Source organism: Oculina patagonica, chromosome 4 (genome assembly GCF_052425735.1).
Source record: "Oculina patagonica isolate OP01 chromosome 4, crgOcupat, whole genome shotgun sequence".
NCBI lineage: Eukaryota > Metazoa > Cnidaria > Anthozoa > Scleractinia > Oculinidae > Oculina > Oculina patagonica.
Genome location: NC_135761.1, coordinates 48984776 through 49001821, shown reverse-complemented (window position 1 = coordinate 49001821; position 17046 = coordinate 48984776). Strand labels below are relative to the sequence as shown.

The 17046-nt window shown below is 38.6% G+C and overlaps 1 protein-coding gene across 1 annotated transcript; it reads left to right on the top strand.

Moving 5' to 3' along the window:
- Positions 1-1935: 1935 nt before the first annotated feature.
- LOC144650364 (plastin-2-like) lies at positions 1936-16662 on the top strand. The gene is made up of 13 exons (XM_078510021.1): positions 1936-2120; positions 2434-2589; positions 4011-4276; positions 4810-5026; positions 5334-5519; positions 5603-5677; positions 6053-6133; positions 7773-7911; positions 11638-11726; positions 12051-12243; positions 12734-12843; positions 14486-14629; positions 15653-16662. The coding sequence occupies exons 1-13, from the start codon at positions 2061-2063 to the stop codon at positions 15806-15808; spliced, it is 1872 nt and encodes a 623-aa protein (XP_078366147.1). The 5' UTR covers positions 1936-2060; the 3' UTR covers positions 15809-16662.
- Positions 16663-17046: the final 384 nt, after the last annotated feature.

Genomic DNA, 17046 nt, shown 5'->3' with positions numbered 1-17046 from the left:
TTAGCAAAATAGCAAACGTCAAATAGCATACCCCGCTTTTCGCGCCATTTTGCACAGTGCATGCAACAATGCATGGTCGACTGTTCGAATGCCGATTTCTCAATCCCTCGGTTTCTCGAAACTCCCGATTAATTTTCTCGAGCCAACTTTCGTTTTCCTTGGAAAGTACTTCTCCCTAATTTTACCTCCGACCTCTCGAAACTCCGGCTTGATTTCAATTTTCGTTTCCCCTGGAGGTTCCACTTCGGAAAATCGGGATTCTACCAAAAAAGGCACCTTCCACACGTGACTTTCTTTTGAGCTCGTCACACAATCTTTGCGTGACAAGTGAGTGTTAATATTTTCTACTTTAGTAAGTTAACCATTATTTAGAGGACCCTTCAATATGTAAGTAATCTCTACATCAGAAAAATGGCTTAAAACATTGTGACATAAATCCTCCTCCCTAGCGGCAAATAAATGAACAAAACATGTGATTTTTTTTCCGGTTGGCAACCGTGACGTAGATAAATGCGAAATGCGATTTCCTTTATTGTTTCTGTTCATTTAAACAGCGTCAAATCTCAAAGTATAAATTGCAATTAGCAGTCAAAAATCGCAGATTGGCGTTAAATCAGTTTTCAAACAACGTGGTCCTGAATACCAGTGAAAGAGCGAAAAGGGCGAACTGGCAGGATAAAAATATAAATAATGAAAAAGGACTCGACAAGAAAGAAAAAATAGCTCAACGGTCTTGACCTCTGATCCTACCCAACATTTTCAGTGAGTCGCTCTGCATGAGTTATTGCTAACGATTCGAGATTTTTCCATGTTAGGAAACTCCGGGAAAACCCCCATCTTTTCCTGGTGAACTCGAGCCTTGCTTGGTATGGTGAATACTCAGGTCGTCACACATCGCATCATAACAGGCCTCGAGTCACACAATCTTTTCTTCGTTCTCGTCACGATTTATATGGCGATGAAAAAGAAAAATTAATACAAAAATCCTTTTGTTTGTAAGCTTGTAGTAATTCCTAGCTTCAAGCCCTGTTTTGCCGGCAGTTTGTTTGTCATATCTGTTTTGCTGTTTCAAGATTTAGTTTACATTTGCTTGTGATATAAAGCTAAAAAGAAACCTTATCTGCATCCGGAGTTTATCTTACAAAGATCTCCCTGCTTCGCGTGTTTTTTTCCCTCTCTTTTCTCGACTCGCGGCGGCGGCGTTTTCGCTTCATGAAAAGAAAGTAGAATTATTTGGCAAATTTGACTTGACGTCATCCAAGTCAATGTTTACGTTTACTTTTATGTCAGTCACTGGCGAACAATAGCTTCAATTTTTTGGTTTACACAATAGCAAACACAAGAATACTCGAAGAAAAACAATACTTATGGAAATGACTTGTCTTCCGAAAAGTGGATAGCTAAGGAATTTACTGTTGACGATTGGTCCGAATAAACAAAGCAGTTGACCTTGCCTTACTCATAAGATCACGATTTCTGTCTGTGATTTGAAACAAAACTCGAGTTGACAACAAAGAGTGTTAGTTTAACATCAGTTTCACAGTGTTTTGCTTCTGAACGAAACTGAAAAACAAAAATCGCCAAACCGGAACTTCGTAAAAAAGAAAAGCCGCTTTATGGTTACGAAGGAATGCGAGTCTCCGGGGCATGCAAAGAGATGTCTATATTCATATCGCTCAAAAATAGGACATCTCCATACAGGATGAATAAAATAGACGGTCGCACTCTTTCATGTCCAAATTTAGGCACAGTTGAAGCGGTTAATATTTAATGGTCGATATTAAATGCTCCCGTTTTGGCCGAAGCACAATATTTTAGCGGAACAAGAAAATCGAAAAACAATCGAAACAAGCCTCTGGGGATACATTTCAATGACCAAATTTGGTCACAGACCGTGTTTGTTGACCAATAGGAGCGCGTTGCTGATGGAAAGGGAAGTGTGTATGTTCTAAAACACGGCACGGCCCACTGAAGCAGACACACTGACCTGACACAAAACTTTCAGTTGTTCCTTGTTCTTTATCTGAGAGAAACACATTCCCGAACTACTTCTCTTCAAAATGGCTGAGTTTCACCTTTCGCCAGAAGAATTGGAAGACATTCGAGAGAGGTTCGACGAGGTAAAGTCTGCTCGATACAACACGTTTAAAATTTGAGTTGTGTTCGCATGTTCATTTTATTCCATTAGTTAAATTTCTTGCCCAGAAAACAATTGTCACTCGTTGTCAACTGTGCCGTTGTACAAATTAATGTTCGTGCCATACAAGGAAGCTTATTTAACGGATGATAACTTTTGCTGTCGATTTTCTTGTGCTGAAACTTCCCAAATTCGACCCCGTGCATTTAACCTAGTGAAGGCTACAAAGGAATTAATATAAGCTTATATATTTATGCTTAATAACTCTGTTTCACTTTTGTCTTGCCTTCTTCAAGTGGGACTTGGATAAAAATGGTCATATCACAACCACTGAAATCGGTAACGTGATGAAGGCGCTTGGAGAAGATATACCTGGTTATAAATTACGTGATATTATAAAAGAAGTTGACAAAAATGAGAACGGAACGGTGGAGTTCAATGAATTTTTGGAGGTAAGATTCAAGTGTAATCTTAACTTAATTCAGTGTTCTTTTAGAATCGGAAGTAGAAAGTTTGTCTACATCTATGACTAAAGAAGATTTCGAAAGCTCTATTATTTTCCAAAGTGTTAGAGTAACTAATGATAAACGCCCTCTAATGTTAGCAGTAATTAGCATTTTAGCATATTTCAATTTACGTATTCGGTTTAACAGATAATTAGGGTCATTTAGGCGAGATTATAACTTTGTAAATTGCATTTCATGGCATGTCAATTAACCAGCATGAATTATAGTCACTAGTCTTCTTTATTCCATATGTTTGGGTGATGTCTACATGTACACCACAGGCAGCTAACCCTTACGATCATGTTGTTTCAGTGTTATCATTAAATTCTATCAGTCTTGAAGCAAAATAAACTTTAAAATTGTCTGTGAAAGTTTCACTTTCGTCTGTCATTAGATCAGAACAGGTATGACCTACCGTACGCTGTAAAAATGTGCTCTTTGTTCAAAATTAACTTTCTCCTAACCTCGCGAATATGTTGTGAACCAAACAGGTAACAAGAATTAATTAGGAAAAAGGCCATGTCCTAGATGGGCTGCTTAGCCCCAATGCAGACTTCATCAAATACCACCAAAAATGTTGCAACTGCCAAGATCATTAAGTTTTTAATGGAACTTAAACAAAGTTTTGCTTGTGGAAGATATTAATTAGCAAGGGAGAATAGCATAAACTACAGTGAAACCTCGATTTAATGAACCTCTATTTAACAAAGTCCTCCGTATAACGAGCAGTGTTATCCAGCCTGCCAAAGTCGCAGTAAAATGTATGGAACAGTGCTTCCATATTATGGACCTCGTTATAACAAAATCCTTGTTATAATGAATACAATCCGGAAGCCCAAACGTGAAATGTACCCCAATATAACAAATTTCAGTTAACACATATTTTTGACAGTCATTCAGATCAGTAAATGCTGGGTAGTGCAATGTTCACAACAGCGCAAAAAACATATTATTAGCTAAACTTCTGTATAACAAACATTTTGGTTGGTTTTTCTGCAAATTTGTTATGTCTAGGTTTTCGTTATATTAAACAAAACCTCGATATAACAAACAAATTACCCCAGTCCCTTGGCACTTCGTTAAATCGAGGTTTCACTGTAAGCAAAGAAGACTAAACTGACAGCAGAGGTTGATTAATACCTTAATTTGGCAAGTTACATGTACATAATTTTTTGTAGTTCAGCCAAACAGCTTGAACAAAATAATCTCTTGCTTGATTTGGCTTTTTGTAAATTGTGTAAAAAGCATTGGATTATACACTGTTTTCTTGTGGCATATTGAAGGCGTAAGGTGGAACAATGTTAAATACCCTTGTGACAAATTTATAAGAAAGGGTTTAAACAAAAACCAAATTTTTTTCTTTTCAGATTTACAAGAAAAACAGCAAAAAGTTCTCAGCGGGTTCAGAATTCAAGAAGTTAATAAAGAAGAAAGATCAAATTGAAAGTTCAGGTGGAACGTCGGAAAGTTCGGCAGAAGGCACAAAGCATTCGTATTCTGATGCAGAGAGGGTTGCCTTTGCCGACTGGATGAACACTGCACTACAAGATGACCCAGAAGCTAAGGCTTACTTGCCTTTTGACCCAGCAACCCAGGATATTTTCACTAAGATCCAGGATGGTATATTATTATGGTTAGTTTATTATTGAACTAAAAAACATTTGTACTGGAAATTAAACCTTTTAGAATGCTTGTTAGCTACCGTATTTATTTGATTAAGCGCCCAGCCTCGAGTAAGCACCCATGTCGAACAAGTGCCCACCCTATAGGTAGGAAAAGTTAATAAGCCCCCACCCCGGCCCACTCCTCCAAAAAAAATGAAGTGTACAAGAAGAGTTTTGACCTTTGTGACAATTGGGTTGAATGTTCTTGACTTAAGTACTACTGAAAGACTTTTCTGAAGACCGAGTTTTCTTAGCATTTTACAAAAATTTTAGTACATCTTCACATTTTGTTATTATTTAATGTTTTGTTGCAAAATAAACTTACTACTTATTGAAATGGTGAAAATTTAATAAGCATCCAGCCTGGAATAATCACCCACCTTGAATAAGCGCCCCCCTCCCCCCTTGAGGTCCAAAAATGTAATAAGCGCCCTGTTAATTGAATAAATAAAGTATTCTGGAGAACTGCTAACGAAAAATTAAATGTGTTCATCTCTTTCAGTAAAATGATCAACTTGTCTGTTCCGGACACTGTTGACGAGCGTGCCATTAACAAACCAAAGTCTGGGAAACTCAGCATCTACAAAATTCATGAAAACATGACACTGGCTCTGAACTCGGCAAGTGCTATTGGTTGCAATATTGTCAACATCGGAGCAGAGGATCTTGAAAAGGGGAAGCCTCACCTTGTGCTGGGTGTCCTGTGGCAGATCATAAGGGTAAGTGCCTGGGTGCACTGCAGAATGTTTGTATAGAAACAATATTTTTTTCATTCAAAAACTTATGTTGTTTTTCTGCTCTCATGGTTTTTTTTAAACAAGCTGGTCACCACCAGTGTTCTGCTGTCTACTTGATTATATGTTGCCAGTTACTCTGGTCAAAGAAATCAGCTCCTGGACAACAAGCATCACAGCCGCGTACTGTTCCAGTGGCTGATGCCTACTGCAAAATCTTTTGAAACCCCTGTGACCCCTGTCTTTAATCAAATGACTTCAGTAATGATGTTTAAATATTTTTGTTTTTTAGATTGGGTTGTTTGCCAATATCACATTGTCTAATGTCCCAGGGCTGGCCCGTCTCTTGCGAGAGGGTGAGACGCTAAATGACCTGATGGCGCTGTCACCAGAGGAAATTTTGTTGAGATGGTTCAACTACCATTTAGAGCAAGCAGGTCACCATCGACGAGTGAAAAATTTCAGTCAAGACATCATGGTAATGCCATGCTAATACCAAGTTGTGATGGTTTTTTAATGTGCAAAGCTTTCTCTTACCATGTAAAATTTCTTGTTTGGTAGGATTCGGAATGCTACTCTGTTCTTCTCAGACAAATTTCTCCTGCTGAATTGTTTATGGACACCAGACCAATGCAAGTAAGTAAAATTGAAGCATCATACTGGATTACAAGAGTTTTTTTATTCTAAGCACTTAACAATTGTTTGAAACCTTGCATATTACATGATTCATTCTATATTATTTTTCACTTAAAGTCAATCAACATAGCTGTAAACAATTACGTACAATGCTTTTATCACTGATAAAATGTAAAATGCAAATGTTGTTTTATAGTAGTCATGCACTTATAGCCTTGAGATAGCTTGTTTTCAGGCATGGCACTGAAACAGAGGAAACAAATATTTATATTATTTTACAATATTTAATTTGGTTTTCCATATGAAGTACATGCTTATTAATTAAGACCAGTACACTGTTGTTAGATGAAATGTTTTTGTGTTAATTAATTGTAGGAGAAAGACCACACCAAGAGAGCCGAGCGAATGCTTCAAATGGCAGACAGAATTGGCTGCAGGAAGTTTGTGAGACCCAAGGTTAGTTATATATTGTGTATTTGCGTCTAATCTGATGTGGTACAGTGTAACTAGGAACTTGTATCAGTAACCAGTAATTGTAACTACTACGAAAATCACTGAAATGTGGAACGGCGGGAATTTTTATATTGCTGCCCCACCCACTTTTGTTGACAAATTTCAGAAATTTCTGTGGCACATGTGCTGCACCTCCTTGCTGACACTGTTGTTTATGGTCGTTTGTGTGAACCGCGCTTCAAACATAACTTCGGTGAAATATTTTTTCAACACCAAAACATAAAATTAGCGCCAAATCTCGACATGACCACTTAAAAGAAAATGGCAGGCACTTCATTTAACTGAGCTTTTATTCAGTTTCTCTTCTATCGACCGTTTATTCAACGCTTTATTTTGATGATCATGATGTAATCAGCAAGCAGTGAATTATGCGCGACAAGGCGACGGTTGGAATTTACAGAGGAAAGTAGGCAGAGCAGTAGAAGAAAGTTAGCCTGCAGAACAGGTGGTATATTTTGCGGGTCGTAGCGCGAAGTTGGAGGTTTTAATTTTGCGGGTCGCGCGCAAGGGCGAGTGCGAAGCGCAAAGGAAAAATAAACCACCTGTAGACACACCATTGTTTATGGTGATTGGTTGCTTTAAGCCACATGATGTTAAATGTGTGAAACCAAAGTGTTCGCTTCCGCCCTCAATTTGTTTAAGGTTCCGTGTGTTGAAGATTTTAAAAAGAAGAAACACAAGATGCACATCAAAGCAATATTAGAAAAGAAGGTTATTTTGAGTCTGCTACCGACAGGCTTTGGTAAAAGCTTGATTTATTAGCTCTTTCCGAGAATGCTCGTGTTAGCGAACGGTGACAATTATCTACGTACATTTGAATGTGGTGCCAACGTATACAAACAACAGAGGAGGTAAACAGTAAAACCTAATCATCTAGCTCATTTAGCGCTCGATCAAACTAATGCAAGAATCTACAACACAGAATGTCTCTCTAAAACAACCTTAAAGCTACAGCAGCCTTTGGTGAAGTCGGACAAAGATAAATGTGTCAACCGTGATAAGATCAGGTCTTGCAACAATATTTATTATCAGCCGGGCCCGGCATCAATTAAATACAAGTAAGCCTCTTTTTCACAGAATATTTGTCAGACCTTGTCCTTCCAGAGCGAACATCTTAAAGCCTTAAGGATAACTTACTAATAGAAAATGAACCAAAAGTAACTGAACTAGCCAAACATGTGGCAAATTACTGATTTAGAGGTGTCAAGCGAGACAACCAACTGTTTTCACAGTACTGATACTTGAGACCTGTTTTTGCACTAATAAATTTAAGCATTCTGTGATTGGTCCTTTCTCAGTCTGTCATGTCAATCAAAAAAGTGGGCGGTTGAGCATGAACAATGGTCTGGCTACAGGCGGTTTATTTTTCCCTCGCGCTTGGCACTCTTGGGGTTGCGCTTCGTGCGACCTCGCAGTAATTATAACCCCGCAAAAAATAAACCGCCTGTTCTGCAGGCTAAAGAAAGTGGGTGGGGCAGCGACATAAAAAGTCAGGCCACAGTTAGGCCACCAGGCCTTCCACCCAAGAGAAGTAAGGAGTTTCAAATAACTGCTGGCTAACATGGGCTTGTTATTCCTGTAGGATGTCGTAGCTGGTAACTCGAAGTTGAACATGGCTTTTGTTGCAAACTTGTTCAATTGTCACCCAGCCTTGCCTCCAATGGATGCCGAAGAAACTGAGGAACTGGAAGAAATGCGAGAAGAGACCAGAGAGGAAAAAAGTTAGTGAATTTAGTGCGACAAGGGTCGGAAAGGGGGGTGTCTTGCATGGTTCACGGGAATTAAAACCGAAAATTCACAGTTCACAGGAATTAAAGCAGACTTTTCATGAATCAGGCACTCTTCAGCGTTTTATTTTATTTTTCACCCATATACATGTAGTACTACAAAACGGACATGTTGACCATTTTAAATTATTGCATACACATGAAATAATTGTTTTTCACGCTCTAAAATACTAAATTACAGTAATTCACAACTGAATGCCGTAGTTTCCACAAAAGAACTGGTAGCACTTCTTTACTTGCAATTCTTGCAATTGAAGACCTGCACCTGGACTTTCTGGCTAAATCGAACATTATCAAAACAGCTCCAAATTGCGCATGCAGGTTTGTTTACGTGTGCTTAACACTGTCCTTTGTTTCATTCCGCTGGTCTTTCGTTCGTTTTCGAAAAATAACATATGCAAAAAAGAAAAGATTTTGTAGCTTACATTGTCCACTGTAATCCAGCATTAGAAATTTTTCCACGCATCGCGTGTGCAAATCTTGCCTCGAGGAACTTTATTACAGTCGTCCGGGATGTAAAAACAGCGTTTCAGCCGCCATTATTAAATTTGCTCGCAGGCAGTAGCAGCTAGGGACTGGGACTCGCTATTCTATTGTGACGTCTTAAGTCACATGTTAGGGATTCAAGTACAGAGAGCAAAAATGGCGCATTTCTTGAAGAAATAAACTACTGGTTCGTTTGAGTGCAAGTGCGTCCACTTGGCGGTTGAAAGACATCATTAAGTCTGAAAACCCGTAAGTCTCACAGCATTTCTCGAAGAAATGGGAGATGTTCGGCCTTTGTTTTGTACAATAGTGCCTTTTAGCGCTCAAGAGAAAAGTTGTCTTACAAAGGCCGGCGGAACCAAGTGGTAAATAAAGTCTAAAAAGACAGATCTCTTGTCTGGAACTATGTCAGCGTGAGTTTTGCAGTGTCCCCTTGGGTGCTGCAGCGACAAAGTTGCCGAGAAGCGAACTGGTTTTAGACTTTAAAAAATTCTTTAGATGTTTCGCAGGGCAGGTTCCCTTCGCAAAATTTTTTCTGTGCCTCATTAAATATTCATCAATCAATCTATCGATTCGTGCGAACGAAAACCTCAGAAATTTATCTTGTTTTCGCGGGATTTTGTAGATGTGTGATGATGTAAGGAGTGGAGATAGAAGTGAGAGCAAGCCGGCGGCACTTAACTGAAAGCAATCTAGTATAATGTGACAACACGAGCAAACGTATTCAATCAACAATCAGTCTTTATTTCACTTTCACCTCAAATTACAGCTAACGGTAACGGATTAAAATAGTCATTGCCCGAAATAACAAAAATTAGCTAACCGCAAGCAGACTGCAGTGAAAGCTATAGCTGCAAGCAAACTGGCGTGAAAGCTTACTGCATTAAAAGCGCGATCTAAAGGTTGAGGCTGACTCTGATCCTAAATTTAACTTGAAACGGCTTAACCCTAATCCCTTGGGGTTAGGGTTAAGTTTGTTTTTTTTTTTGCGTCAGGGCTAGGCTTTTGCGTTAGGGCTAAGTCTGTAACCCTTATCTGAAACTCTAACCCCGACCCTAAGGCCTTGGGGTTACCTTTTGCGTTAGGGCTAGGACTGTAACCCTAAAAATTTAGCTGACTTCATCGTTTTGAGAAACAAAAGGTTTCCTTTGTTTATCGTTTGTAAAAGAAAAGTCAAAAAGACGCCGCGCCAGCAAAAACCTTGTCTTTTTGCATGTGTAATTTTTCAAAAACGAAACAAAGACCAGTGAAATGAAAGACAGGACAGTGTTAAGCACACGTAAACAAACCTGCATGCGCAATTTGGAGCTGTTTCGATAATGTTCGAATTAGCCAGAAATTCCAGGGACCATTGTTTCCCGCAGGTCTTCAATTGAAATGGGTGACATGCGTTTCTACTATGTGCATTGTATATGTCACAAAAAATGAGCTTATTATATACTTTGTTCACAAATCACGATAGTACTTTGGTTCACGGATCACGTGAAATAAATTCTTTCTTTCTTGATTCACAGCGATTAAAAATTGGTGTTCATGCTTCACGGAAAACCCCCTTTCCCACCCTCTGCGATGCTAGCTGTAACTTTTGCCACTGGAATAAAAACATAATTTATTAATTGTTGCCATCTTTTTTAATGCTTAATTACATACATGATTAGTCTACAGACCGCTACGCAGCTTAAGGCTTAACAGGATTGCAATAGAAAATAAAAAACAACAACAATACAATGACCCTAGCCCTTAAAACAATAGAGGTGCATGACAACAGAGAGCAAGTGAAATTACAGGTTCTGAAAAGGTGCATGGCAACAGTAGGCTACATTCATTCGTGCTATTTAATGGTACAATAAGTTGCACCACACAAAGCTTAGATTTACATTTTAATTACAACGCTAACAAAACTTAGTTACCTCATTAACAATGTGCTACGTAATGACTTTCTTGACATCTTGATGACAGTATTCTCATGCTCAGATGGGGTCTGCAAAAGAATTTACTCATTTTTTCGACTTTTTTTGCTTGTTTACAAGCAAAAATAAGGAGAATAGCAGTTATGTGGGGTAATCTGGAACCGGAAGCCAACCGGAAGGAACCACATTCTTGTTAACTCTCAAGGGACTGTTTTAATTTCTCAAGGGAATACTTTCAGCTGTGGGTGATCAAAGCGCGTGACTTGTAAAGTGTCACTCTATAGTTGTGCTTCAGCACTTCCGTTCTTGTAGAAAAAACATGACTTGTCAAATTAACAAACGTTATATAACAATCAAAAACGTGAGTAGCCCAAATCTTACGTCACATAACCAATTAAGAATGTAAGGGGTTCAGCGCTCGAAGGCAGCGAAGTTTAAAACGATTAAGAACGCAATTTGTACTGGTACAAGTCTTTAGGCGCTAATATTAATTTAACCTAAATCGATTAACAACGCAAATTTGTACTGGTACAAGTCTTTCACACACTAAAACGTTGCTAATAGTTAACCCAAGGGAACTCATTTCGTGACAATTGATTATTTCTGCTGAGTTGCACAATTTAGAATTGCAACATCATTAAATGTGTTAAGTGATATTTACAAGTGTTTTTGTAGCCTGTTGTGAAATTACTTCCGGTGGAAGCAGTAAACGCTAAACGGTTTTGCTTCTGTTCAGAAGTTAATGCATCGCCATTAGAAAAATAAACAGCAACTGTTTTACTGGAAATGTAGTCGTTAGAAATGGCATGTGTAGCCGTAAGGTAAAGAATAACGCGAGGAGAAGCGGCTTTTGGTAATATCCAAACGAAAATTTACTTCTCAATGTGGGGTTAAGATTGCGTGACGAGACAAAAGGTAACTCTGTCGTGCGTAACCTTTATCGAGAACCCTGCATTAAGCCGAGTAGAAATCTTTCCAACTCGAAAGGAAACAACTGTTTTGATTAAAGGCAAACGTCAAAGTTTACTATTTTTAACCAAGCCAAAGTATATGAGTCGCAAAGCACCCAGCCGTCGCGACTGACAAATACAGCATTTCCTCTGCGAAAATAAAAAAAAAATGCTTGAACTGAAAGACATTTGAATTCTTCCATATGTTCAAACAACAATGCCCAGGATAAACCTTCTACTCATACTAACTTCATGCAAAAAAAAGTCGATATCTCGAAGAGATCTTTGATTGTATTTCCTGTGTTTGTTTACAGCATTCCGTAACTGGATGAACAGCATTGGTGTCAACCCCTATGTAAACCATCTCTACAGGGATCTCTGCAGTGGCTTAGTCTTGCTGCAGGTAGGTCTACACATCTTTCTGTATGTTTCTTTTAACCTCAGGTCATAATTGATTGTAAAATTTTGATTCATCATTGCTGGGTGAGCATTTTGGAACTGTTTGACCACCCTGTTGGGATCAGCCACAAAATTTAAAAGTCACAAATTTTGTTGAATTTCATTCACGTTACTTTTTCACAATGCTGTATGCTTGTGTAGCTCATGAAATCCATGCCTTGTTCAACTTTTATCAGTGACGCCTTCATGTGTATTTAATATCTGATATAAGTATGGTTAAAATACGCAGAGTTACAAGCAAACATTAATTTGAAGTTACCCTTTGCAGCTGTATGATATTGTGAAACCAGGAAGCGTCAACTGGAATAAAGTCAATAAACCTCCATTCAAACAAATGGGTGGAAAGATGAAGAAAATAGAGAATTGCAACTATGCAGTTGAGATTGGGAAAACAATGAAATTTTCACTGGTTGGAATTGGAGGCCAGGATATTCATGACTGTAATGAGACCCTGACACTTGGTAAGCGGAAATCAAGCTATGAGGAATAACTTTTAACTTTTATAAAGATGCTAATAAAGCCTTGTGTTATACACACCTAAACTGAAATGCAGTTAAAAAATTCTATTGGACAAGAATGTATCACGTAACATGCGTAAACTCACTCGGGCAAACAAAACTCACTAACTCCCTAGGGTGACAGCAGCTTGAACCTTGGTCTTGTATGTAATCAGGATGTGTGGTTTGAAACCTTGGTATGAACAGGAAGCAATTCAAGGTTGTGGACAAAAGTTGAGCTTTTATTCATTGTTTTATTCTTTTTGGGAGTCAACATTTGAAATATTGACCCTTGATGTTCCCCCTGCGTTCGCCTTGGGAAACACCAGGGGACATGGGGAAACAAAACTCACTGTTTCCCTTGGGGTCATTAAGTGCTTATTTACCCCCCTAACATGATGTCCTAGACTTTTAGTCTAAGTAAGTATATTGACAAGATGTTTTGTTTCAACAGCTGTTGTTTGGCAACAGATGAGGTCATACACACTTGCTTTACTCTCAAACCTGACTGCAGATGGCAGAAAGATTGAAGACAAAGATATTATTGAATGGATTAATGAGAAGGTAAGCTAACAAAAACTGTTTACTCACACACAACAGTGTCCAAGCCATTATCCTTTTTTATGTGCCATTTTTAAGCGATGACGATCGCTTTATGTTGTGTTGCATCGGTGGGATCTGTACTGCATGCATTCTGTTGTGCTCGATCGACCAATCAATAGAATGGAATTGGACTAAATGTTACACAAACAGAGATCAAGTTAACAAGAAATTGCCTTGAAAAAATACAAAGCAAAATACTCCTGGGTAGTTAGAAAGGACTAATTAATGCAAAATGTAAACGCAAGAGAAAAATTATTTTTGACCAGTTATAGTAGATTCGGTAAACAGACATTTCTACATTCTTTTTAAAATACAGTACAGTTGAACACTTTTGACCTTAGTTGCTCAAGAGAGATATCGTTTATCAGTCTTATACCAGATGTCACGCTACAAAGATCACGCAACTTTTGTCATACAAATATTCAATACAAAAGTTGTCAGTTACTTTTATAGTATACCTTAATTTTTTGACAAATTTTCAGAAAATAATTTAGGAACCCTTGGGAAAAGTCATCGCTTCTGCATGCATTGCGTGCCATTTATTGATAAAAGAATGTACCTTTGCACCATACCTGCAGTAGAAAGACTGCATCCATTTCTAAATTTTACCCTTTCATTTTTTGTTTGCAAAAACATTTATTGAACAAAATTAAATCACAACTTAAATTTAGAAAACACAGCTTAAATTGCATTGAGTTTTGTCATACAAACATTCAATACAAAAGTTGTCAGTTACTTTTATAGTATACCTTAATTTTTTGACAAATTTTCAGAAAATAATTTAGGAACCCTTGGGAAAAGTCATCGCTTCTGCATGCATTGCGTGCCATTTATTGATAAAAGAATGTACATTTGCACCATACCTGCAGTAGAAAGACTGCATCCGTTTCTAAATTTTACCCTTTTATTTTTTTGTTTGCAAAAACATTTATTGAACAAAACAACTTAAATTTAGAAAACACAGCTTAAATTGCATTGAGTTACTAGTTACAGCTAAAAGTAAGGTAAGGGGTTCAGGTAAGGGGTTCTATCCTGTAAAGTTTTTTTTTACATGATTAACCAGATAAATTATAGTGCAAGTTTGTTTTTCTACTTATACGATGACTTACATAAAAATTCCTAACTTACTAACTACCTAGTCAATAGTACAATTTTACCCAGCGAATGATCGGGTCAATTGAGCTCTTTGTTGATACATTTAATTTCAGTTTCATCGATTTGGCAACGCACTACAGACAGAAATAGAAATCTTTGATACAAAACGGCCTCCTGCGAGTAATATATTCCATACTGAACGCTTCACTGACTCTCGCGAGAGACGAGAAGCGTCTCGCGAGAAACGAGACGCGTCTCGCGAGAAACGAGACGAGAGGTGGTAACTTACATTTGAGCGGTACTGTACTTCAACTCATGAAATCCCTACCTTTTTATGTACCTCCACCATGACGTACCACTTTGGGAAGAGCCTCCCTGTATAGCCTACTATAGACAGTTCCCTCCCCATTCCCCACAAGTGCAGTTGGAAATCAAAGGATCACACCAACCTTGTTCTATAAGGCACATGCTTGAATTCCATGTAGAATCTTGTGTCATTGATTTTCAGTTAAAAAAAGCAAAGAAGACAAGCAGCATCTCAAGCTTCCAGGATCCTGGCATCAGTACAAGCCTTCCTGTCCTGGATTTAGTTGATGCCATTAAGCCTGGTGTTGTGGAGTATGACATGGTGTCTCAAGGCACTAATGATGAAGTAAGGAATGATACTTGCAATTTAAAGATAATCGCACAGTGCTGCATACCATACTGTTGCCACTTGACAAAGGGCGTTAAACCATTATTCGTAAGGGAAGCCATGAGCCATGCAGCCCACTCTGCCGGAGCTAATCCCGGTTTTCGTAGCATTAAGCGGCTAGAAATATTTCTACTGCCCCCTGAATGGGATGCTAGTCCATCGCAGGGTCCCCCCCCCCCCCCAGCATTATGTCGCTGGTACCCATTTATACACCTGGGTGGAGAGAGGCACTATGAGAGTAAAGTGTCTTGCCCAAGAACACACCAGAAGTGACCCCGGCCGGGGCTCGAACTCGGACCGCTCGATCCGGAGTCCGGTGCACTAACCATTAACAGGGTTGTCAAAATAAGCCGGCAACCGGCACATTTCACCATCTATTCTGAACTCTGCACCGGCTACTCCAAATAGTAGTAGGTCAGTTCTGAGTGTGCGTTATCAAGTTCTGAGTGTTTTGTAGCCACCTACTTTTCGGTTGGAACCTGCTACTCAAAAACCCACTGACATCCTGCATTAGGCCATCACGCCTCCCATTAATTGTGAATAGCTGAAATTGTCAGTTAAAAATGCAATACAGACTGTAGGTACAGCTCAATCCAGCAAAAAGGTTTAAGGAAAAGGAGAAAACTCTCAAACGTATAAACCTCTTTTTCCCTTCAAGATGATGATGTTGATGATAATGATTATAGCACTATTTCCAAAAATTGCCCGATGGTGCTTTACAAAAAAATCTTGTGCCAATGGCACAGTGTGCAAAACTGTACCCAAAAAACTTTCAGAGATATTTCGATGACACTTGATAAGACGGACAATAAACTAGACGGTCCCTGGTTCAGTCCCGGGTCTCGGCACCAGTTTCAGAGATATTTCGATGACAAAAACTATTTAACACCTTAAAATAACCAGTATGATAAACACATGTACATTATCACATGCTATTGTCATGTTTATCAAATTCCAATGTTTTTTTGTCTTGTGTGTTAGGAGAAACACGAAAATGCAAAATACGCCCTTAGTGTTGCCCGAAAGATTGGTGCCACGACCTACGCCCTGCCCGATGACCTGGTAGAAGTCAAACCCAAGATGGTGCTGACAGTGTTTGCCTGTTTGATGGCTGCTGACCTAGCCTTGAACAAGTAAACCAAGAACATATCAAAGAGCCGAAGCCCTAGCGTTCTATTTTTCTAACAAAAACAAATTCAGTCTAGATCTCGTTAAAAATATATTCAAACGTAAATATTCTAAATACTGTTGCTTTATAATACAAGTATGTTTGTTTGGCGTGAGGCGGGTGGGGTGGACATGCAGGAACACACAAATTAATTCACCACCCCCCCCACTCTTAAAACGTTTAAAATGCGCAAATGTTTAATAATAGTCTGATACTTTAATTTATTTAATTCAGTCATTACTGGTTGAGAGATGTGCAAGTAATTCTTTAAGGCCCTTGTGTGTCCTGGTAGTCAAGGAATTTACGCCATATATAAATTGGGCGTGGAGAGTGAAATACGTTACTTTTTCTGGTGACTGCGGGTGACATCTGGTCAACCACAAATACAATGTAACATTTTATAAAGTAACGCGGTTGTGTTTTATGAAGTTGTGCTGGGCTGTGTTATTTGAAAGTGGATTTAACAATAATTCAGGATAAGCATCACATGATGCATCGATCGTGGATTATTTTCAACCAGGATTGTAAAGACTAGTTCGCAATCGATTAGAAAGTGCTTTAGAATGAGACAAATAAAACCTTGGGTATCTCTGAATCCTGAATTAGTGTTAATTAACATTCAAACGAACTGGGTCCTGGTGCATAGAATAGAATTGGGAGAAGGATATTTCCCTTAAATTAGGTAATTTGTAATTTTTTTAATCTGTGACAAAAAACTGTTAAATAATTTGTACTTGATTGTAGGTTACTGTAAGTCGGCTCTTGTAGTGAAAGAGATGTAGTTAGCTGTCTTTTTGAGAGAAATAAATATTTTAAATCCTTATTGTTTGTTCTTACTGTGATTTTTTGTGGAAATTTGTGCTTAAAACCATTTGGCTGCAACCTGTAAACCACCTTCGCACCCGTTACCTGGGTCGCTGTCACGCAACGCTTCAGTGCATGTGGAGAAAAGCGTTGTGTGACAACCCAAATAAGGACTGCGTTCCGCGAATTGGTCCGCGAACATGTTTGTACGCAATTTGAACGCTTCTAAATTCATATTTTAAAACAGCGGTTATGTGCGAATCAGCTGGGAAAGTGACGGGTGTAGAAACCCGCAATGCAGTCAAAGAGTATGGTTTTTGCCTTTTTTTGGTCTGAAGTAATATAATTTTTCTCATAGGCCCCGTCTACATTGACCCAGGTATATAACACGGAGAAATTTGAA